Below are 8,934 nucleotides of genomic sequence, written 5' to 3' on the forward strand. Positions count from 1 at the left end.
TCATTTAGGAATCATGGTGCAGGGAACCCTCCATTTTGTCCCCTAATCCAGTCCTTTTTAAAATAGATATTTAATTCAATTTTTAAATCCATCTTCATTTCATAAGACTATTTATGTAGTGAGCTACATAGCCTTTAGGGCCTGGTCACGCAAACCCTCGATGACCTACTCTTTGCATTTGTCCCTCATGTTCCTCTCTGGCTGGCTCTGCCTCATCTTCACTCCATCTCATTTGCTCTCTCTGACTTCTTTGTGAAGCCTTGTCTCAGGCTTCCTTTTTATCCTAACTTTAACTTGAGTATTGACACTAGACTTTGGCACATCTCTAGAAGTATAGATTTCTCACTCTCCCAAGTTGTAAAACGGGCATGATTTGGTCATTTTGAGTATTTTAAGGCTAAATAAGATGACAGGTACAAAGACAACATACACAGGGCACCCTTCCAGAATATCTGATACATATACCAAATCAATACATTTCTTTTTCTTTTTCTTCTTATTTTCCCTCTCTACTGCCAAACATCAGACTGTAATTTCTCCTTGTGTTGCTCACTTACCTCACAACTTATTCATTACAACAATCTTCCTACAATAGCAGCTGTTTGTATATAATGAATTGAAAGAATTTACATGATTTTTTTGTCCTCAAAGAAGCTCTCATCTGATGAAAGAAGACAAGGTATGTTCCTCCTCAGATGCCCAGCCTAGAATAAGAACACTGTATGTTCGGGTGTATCTTCTTTCCTGTCACCCTGCCCCCTTTCTCCATTCTCATATATTAAGCCCTAGTGATATGTTTAAAATATAAAATCTAGGTCTTCATTGTAAGAGCTTGCAGACAACTGAAAAAACTCAAATAAAAACTAGAATAAAGGGAAGGGCTATGAGAGGCTGCTGTAGAAAGTGATTACATACATGAGGGAGCAAGGACAGAGAATTGGCACCTGAGCTAGATGTTATAAAACAATGGTAGATGTTGTCTTTGTTTTAAAACATAATTCTGGTTGATTTGAATGCCAGAATGTGTATAAAAGGAAAGGGAAAAATAGAAAAATAAACAACAGTAACAAAAAAATAACAAAACAAGACAAATTACAAGAATGACCAAGAGGAAAAAGACAGGTGAGGGTGTGTCAGGATATATGAAAGAGTCAAGTTAAGGAACTAAATCTCATTGGAGTTTAACAGACATTATGAAGTGTGCCATTTAAAGAAGACACATGTATGGACTATAAATGATTTTTCTGCCCTGGCTGGTGTGGCTCAGTGGATTGAGTGCCGGCCTCTGAACCAAAAAGTCGTGGGTTCAGTGCCTGGTTTGTGGACCAGGCCCTTGGCTGGGGGATTGTGAGTGGCACCCGATCAATGTATCTCTTGCACATCTCCCTCTCTTGAAAAAAACAATAATACTAATTTTTCTTTCATCTTAAACAGTACCACAGGGAACAAAAGAACTCTTTCCCTTATTAGTGCAAATTCATGGATGATGTTCTGACGCTACTAATTTCCTCTCCACCAAGCCCTTTTACAGTACCAAGAGATATCATATTTTAGAATCAGTTTCCTTCACTTTTTTCATGATGTCTTCAAAATTAGCACTCTAATCCATAGACCGTGAAGATGACAAACCCAAAGTTTAGGCTTGACCCCAAACCACTTTCCCCTACCCAAACCTCTATCAAGGACAAGCAAGCTTTCTCTCAAAATCATCTGCTTTTGCTTACATGTCAGGTGACACTCAGTACTGGCAGTTTTACAATGACTCATTTCCCATGTAAACAATTGTTTTGAATGATTAGAACAATCTGTGAAAAGCCGCAGACTTTTAAATATGTGTGGGATACAGTGCCCCTCACAGATCAGAAAGCAGGGTCAAATAATTTCTGGAGACATTCCAGATCATTGTCTTGGCTCAGTTTAATAAAAGTGCAAAGTTGATATCTTCAAGCTGGAAAATTTTAAGCAATTAAAAATGGCTTAACCACAGAAAGATGCAAATTATCTGTAAGGATGGAGAGAAAAAAAAGGGAATGAAAAATAATTGGATAAAAATTAAATGCCTGGCTCAGAATATCAGCATCATACGTGGTTCCTTATCAAAGAGCCCTTAGGTCATCGCTAATGTTTATCCCTCAGTGAGAAACGGGTCTTCACTGAAGATCTATTTTCTCCCATGAGCCAATACTGCTTTCTTATAGCTCATGATTTTTGCTGTGAATGACTCTTTTATTCAGAATCTTACATTATTATTAGAATAGTATTATGTATATTATATACATGATTATCTCCATTTTATAGATGTAGCAATTCCAGCTCAAATAGCTTAGTAGAAAGTAGCAATCGAAGGTTTAAAATCATGTCTGCAGATTCAACTGTAACCCCACCTTCCAGTTCCTCCAGCTTCATCTCCAATACATTTCCCCCCAAGCCATTATTTTTTGTTTCCAGTGTTCAATAAGATCTGTTCTCTTATGTAATGAGAGAGAAATTTTTCACTCTCTTATATTTGTTTCTAATGCAGAGATTTTAATTGACCTCCTATCTTGAGGTATAGAGGTTCCCTCATAGATGCATGTTCTTCGTGTACAGAGATCTCTTCCTCTCTCTTTAACAGGTATATTTCTCTCAGGTCGTGTAAAAAGATTGAGGTGGCCTTCCAGGCAGGGTTTCAGAAGACATCAGCACTATTGACTTGGGGCATGCTGGATAAAATGTTTTTAACATTATTTCTGCAGTTTCAGAAACATGGTTTGAGGACCATCCCCTAGGACTATTGCTTGTTGTGCTCATATACCTGGTAAGCATTGATTAACCATGTTGCAATATGTGGGTACACAATAGCGGAAGAATTTTCCAATGGGCAGAATATTTCTTTCCATTAATAAAATTCCAGTGGGAAAAATACTTCTTTTCATTAACCTTTATAACAATGACTTTTTTCTACACTCCCCACCCTACTGTATGTAAAAACCGAAGTGATAACCCAAAAGGTTGTAGAGTGAACATAGAGAATAGGGACCACATTAGAGATGTTTTATCTAGGAAAAAATAATATTGTGTGTCTCCAGTGGAAGTCAGCTTTCGATGATGCTTGAAGTGGCAGGGATGGCCTGTAGAATCTTTATCTCCGTAACAATTCTATGCTGATGTTGAAGTAAGTTTATTTTTAACCTCTGTGCCATTTAGTCACGTAAAATCCAAAATACCTTAACAGGGGTTTTTAGAATATCTAATAGATTACAGCTTTCTTTAGGTGGGTGTCTTCTTTAAACTACAAAATGCCTTCTCTTCATAGAAACATGAAAAACGTTCAACTCATACCAAAAATACACAGTGAAATTAGTGTGGGGATCAGTTTGAAATATGAACAATAAACTATTCTATCAGATTCCTTTATTCTGGAGATACACCTGTTTGCAAGTCATGACTCCACATATTTACTTTATATTAAAGGCCAAATGGAGCACGTCATTGATGGAAGGAAGCATGTAAGTTGGCAGATAGCAGTAGAAGAGGGATTTGTGAGTCCTTCTCAGTCTCCGAAATAAGCTTTGTGTGTTTCACTTCAGGTTACATCCCTGGCACCTGCCTAAGTCAACATCCCCAGACTCCAGATATAGGGAAATGTTCAACAGAAGTCAACTCACCCCAGAATATTTTCTGCTGACTGGCCTCCCTGGGCTGGAGGCACATTACCCTTGGTTTATCTTCCCATTCTGCTCTACATATCTCGTGGCCCTTGTGGGCAACAGTCTGATCCTGGTAGTGATCAAGAAAAGCACCTCTCTGCACCAACCGATGTACCTGTTTCTTGCTATGCTGGCCTTTGCAGAGCTTGGTGTTTCTGTTTCTACACTGCCCACTGTGCTGGGCATCTTCCTTCTTGGTGCCAGTGAGATCTCCTTTGCAGCCTGCCTTTTACAGATGTTCTCCATACATTCCTTTTCCATCATGGAATCAGGAGTTCTGCTGGCCATGTCTGTGGACCGCTTTGTGGCCATCTATAACCCGCTGCGGTACACTGCTATCCTGACCGTGCCCCGTATTGTTGGTACCGGTGCTGCTCTTGGACTGAAGAGTGTGATACTCATGTTCCCACTGCCCTTTCTCCTGAAGCGTCTGCCCTTCTGTGGCCACAAGGTCCTCTCCCACTCCTACTGCCTTCACTCAGATCTAATCCAGCTGCCCTGTGGGGACACTCGGCCCAACAGCATTCTGGGACTCTGCATCGTTACTTCCACTTTTGGTCTGGACTCGCTGCTCATCGTCATTTCTTATGTACTGATCCTCTACACAGTGCTGGGCATCACCTCTGGGGAGGGACGGCGGAAGGCCCTCAACACATGTGTATCACATATCTGTGCGGTTCTCGTGTACTACGTGCCCATGATCAGCGTGGCTCTGGTGCACCGCTTCATGAAGCACGCTGCCCCTGCTGTCGGTCTATTGCTGGCCAATGTCTATCTTCTGGTGCCTCCTGTGCTCAATCCCATCATCTATAGTGTTAAGACCAAGCAGATCCGCCAGGGACTAATCCACCTTTTTGCATCAAAGGAAATAATAAGGGGTCAGTGTCAATGAGATGATTATCCTAAAGCCAGTTATTTTCCTTACCAAAGGTGTTCCAGGGAAGGAGAGAGTGCTCATCACCTTGTCAAAGTTAGAAAACTTGATACATGTATAGAGAATGTACATTTTTATACTACACTGTACATGTTGTAACCTAAATTAGAATTGTATAGTATTCTGTCAGCTGTTTTGTTGTATGTGTCAACTAAAAATACACATGCTTTTTAACTCAGAAATTCTAATTTTTAGCACTGCCCTAGATCATACTTTGATGCTTATTCATGAATACAGAGCCTTGATTATTAAGATTCTTACATCAGCTACTTTTGAAATAAGATTTTACAAAACAAAGTGGTCATCAATAAGAAAATAGCTAAATGAGTTAAGATCTGTTCATATTAAGGACTACTGCGAAGCTTAAAGAAAGGGCTCAGACTGATAGTGCTCAAGGCGTAAACTGTTGGGAAACGCCCGGCCTGATTTCAGAAGCTGGAACCCGGCCAACAGGCTGGAGGGCCCCAAGGCTGGAAATAATCAGGAGGCCTTGGAAAAACAGGCTCCTGAGGAGGCTTGGCCTGTCCCCCTGCCTCTCTGCTTTGCCATCAAGGGCCAATGGTCAATGACAGGTAAGTTACCTTCCACTGAGGTAAACAACCTAGGACAGGTATTGGCCAATATTGGCAGCAGATAAGAAATTGGGGGACACGGAAAAGGAGCAAAAAGGCCCCCACACCTCTTGACTTGGCTTGGATACGGCCAGAGTCCTCATTGCAGCCAAGAAGCCGTCTCCTTATCTCTTGGTGGTTCCCTCCCGACACCAGGCTCAGGCTTGAAGCAGTGCAGGAGTCAGCTCTAAATCAGGTCTGGCGGTTGCCAAGGAAATCAGGCCTAAAAGAAATTTCTTTAAAGTGTGCTTTGTTCTTTCCTCAGATCTCTGACCATCTCATGCTATGAAGGACATTCACACTATTTACACCCCTTACCTTGTTAAGACATTTGCTTTATTTACACCTTTTACCCTATATCTTTAAGGCGCCTTTAAGTCTACTTTCCCCTATGTATAGTCTCTATTGTCGATTCTAGTCTTCTCTTGGACCCAAGTAAATCAGTGAATTCCTTTCACTTGTTTTCTTAAAGGTATCTAGTCTCTGTGAAACTTAACATGCTAATGTAACGAATGTACATAGGCATTCCTGTTACCCAGCCCACTGATAAGTTTTTCAATAAAAGCCTTGGAACAAAGGCCACGGGGCCTTCCCCACTAGGGGGATGTGCCACAGCCTTCTCCAGTGAGAGGGAAGTGCCCCGTCTGCTCTCCTGACAAACAGAGAAGTGTTTGCGATGTTTTTCATTTATCCCCCCTCATCCGTGACAACCCCGGGATGAGCTCTGCAGGTTTCAGAGGCCTGCTCCCTCCTCAGCTGGCCCCAGCCGGTTTCCCTCAGGGTTCAGGGAGTGCTGCGCTCTCTGCGGCTCTCCCCTGCAGCGCGCACCCCTATAGCCACCGCACAGTGCAACAGTAAGCAAGTACCTAATACATATATGTATGTATGTATGTATGTATGTATGTATACACCCACATACACGCGCACACACACTTCCCCCAATGCAGACACACATACATTTATATTTGATAAAACTTTTTATAAAATAATTTAACCACATAATAATGTCAGTTTATGTGTGTAAAAATACATGATTGATGATATTTATAAGAGTCTGTGTTGGTGAATAAAGGAAGAAACAGAATTCTCAGTTTATTCATATTGTTTAGGAATAATACATTCACTGAGATCAAGACATTATTCCCAAAATATTTACTGCGCCAGATAAGTTTCTCTTTAATACACTCAGATCAGTAGAGATACATATTTCTTCTTGAAGTTCTTTAGGGACTCTTAACCCACATGTGAGAATCTTCTTTAAAAGGTAGAAGTGTGAGCTATTCTAATCTTCTTTTATAATTCTGCTGATGCAGAGGTGATTGGCAGTGGTGACGTCATTATTTTACTGACCTAAGTTGGAAGGACAAATTTTCCTGTCCTCTAAGAACAAACAAATTTGTGGGCATTTAAGGCATATTTCACATTATAACAAATACTCATGCAAAATGTTAATTGCTTGTCAATATATGTTTAAAATGTTTTAAGAAATTGTAGGGGATTTATACTAATACAAAGTTTTGGAATACAGTAAAAAATCAGAAGTGTTCATGTACAGAAATAACCTACTAAGCCTAAAATATTACATGCTAGAAACTAATTTAGGGGCACTTGTTTATCTTTTATGTTAGTTTTATTTTTTTTTCCTTTGATCTATCACATATTAAGCCCACCAGGCTCAACCTTCTTAAAGACCTGATTTCTCTTTTTAAAGTAAGGGAGATAACCCACATTGGTCCCGCTGCTGGTGTTTTCATTGTGTCAAAAAGTGTAACAACTGAAGACTTAAAAAAATAATAAAACAGCATCTTCCTAAAGAACTTTGTATCTTAAAGATAGATAGGTAAACAGATAGATAGATGATAGAATAGATAGAAGATGGATAAGTTATAGATAAATAATAGAAACATAGATATAGATTATTTTGGTTAAACTAGGAAAAATTCATGACTACATGATCACCTTAAAATATATAAAATGTATTTAAAATTAAGTTCTACACATTCAGTACACAATCATTTGTGATAAAATAAATTAAAATGTGAGTTGCATATGTTTATATATGTGGGGTATTAAGGTCTTCCTGCTTTCCATTTATTATGGAAAAACTTCATGTGAAATATGGAATTCCAAAAATACACTATGTTTGATACTCCAAAATTTCCAGTGATTCTTAAATAAACACTGTATAATCCTTGTTTTCCTGTTGCAGAAAAATCAAAGGCCTAATCTTTTAAAACTCAGTTTTATCCCAGGGTTTCAATATAAAGTGTTTTTGCCTCAGGAAGTGTTTTACATAAAACTTTTTTAATTATATTTATTATGTTTGTTTGTTTATTTTGTTCTTTAGATTCCACATCGATAGCTGGCTTTTTAATTATATTTCATTGTTTGTACTATAACAGTTGATCCCACTTTTTCCCCTTTGCCCTCCTCTACCTAAACCCTGTGAGGACAATCCCCACACTATTGTCCACGTCCGCGGGTTATGCACTAGGTTCTTTGGCTAATCCCTTCGCCTCCTTGCATCCAGCCCCACCTTCCCACATATCTCCACCCCCCCCCCACCCTCAGCTGTCTATGCCTCAGTTTCTATTGTGTTCATTAGTTTATTTTGCTTATTAGATTCCACATATAATTGAGATCATATGGTGTTTGTCCTTCACTGACTGACTTATGTCACTTAGCATGATATTCTCCAGGCCCACCCATGCCGTGCTAAAGGATAACATTTTCTTCTTTTTATTGCTGGGTAGTGTTCCATTGTGTAAATGAGCCACAGATTTTTTATCCATTTATCTACTGATGGTCACTTAGGCTGTCTCCAGATCTTGGCCATCGTAGATAATGCCGCTGTGACCATGAGGGTGTTGTGGGGAGCGCTGCTCGGGGCGCTCCTGGATCTGAGGGTTACTGTCTGGAGCCATCTGAGGAGGAAGCGGGGCTCTGAATCCCACCGAGCCCATCCTGGGGTTGTCACGGATGGGGGGATAAATGTAACGGGGCACAGCCAGGGCCTCTCCAAAGGGTATTTGTAACAGGGTCCAGAGCTTGGAGTGTCCAAGAAAAATATATTCTCCCAATCCCACAGCGGCCATAGGGGATGGGAGCCTTGAGCAGGGCCATTGAGAGTCATTTTGCATGTCAATAACAGGATAGCTTCATTCCTCATATGCAAAAAGGGTTATTTTGCATATCACCAACACTAAACAGGAAGGTTTAAAAGACTTAAGGCAGACTGTAACTAGAGGCGAAGGAGGAGAAACAGGGGCCTGCAGGAGAGAACTAGGGACACAGTCTCTGGGAAACAGTGTAAAGACCACATGGGAAGAAAGAGGGGAGAAAGGACTCTTGCTAGTGGGCCATGAGAAGGTGCCACTGGTATGGATTAAGAGCTGGAGATCACAGCGATGCAGCGGATGGTGCTGAGATCCACGAGAGGCCTGCCTAGACGAGCCCTGGACTTCTGTTCTTTTTCTTCTGAAGTACGGTACCCTGACTGGCCTGACTGACCTAACTGGGCAAAGAGAAGAAGGCAGGGTGGTGTGTGTGCTGGTGGTTGTTTTAAAGGAATTTTGAGGTATAAGGGGGACATTTAGTCATTAATCAAACTTATATAACTTTTGAATAAATAGTTCCTTTCCTTTTCACCAAACTCTGCCAAAGAATTTGGCTATTTCTTTGTTTTTCTTTCCATGTATTA

General features: G+C 40.4%; 1 protein-coding gene across 1 annotated transcript; it reads left to right on the plus strand.

The window, feature by feature from the left end:
• Nucleotides 1-3,140: 3,140 nt before the first annotated feature.
• Nucleotides 3,141-4,581, plus strand: LOC129076439 (olfactory receptor 51I2-like). The gene is made up of 2 exons (XM_054580610.1): nucleotides 3,141-3,154; nucleotides 3,570-4,581. Exons 1-2 carry the CDS (start codon nucleotides 3,141-3,143, stop codon nucleotides 4,579-4,581), a joined length of 1,026 nt encoding a protein of 341 aa, XP_054436585.1.
• The last annotated feature ends 4,353 nt before the right edge of the window (nucleotides 4,582-8,934 follow it).

This window comes from Pteronotus mesoamericanus, unplaced genomic scaffold (assembly GCF_021234165.1).
Source record: "Pteronotus mesoamericanus isolate MK-2021 breed Mesoamerican mustached bat unplaced genomic scaffold, CSHL_Meso_final contig_591, whole genome shotgun sequence".
Lineage (NCBI taxonomy): Eukaryota > Metazoa > Chordata > Mammalia > Chiroptera > Mormoopidae > Pteronotus > Pteronotus mesoamericanus.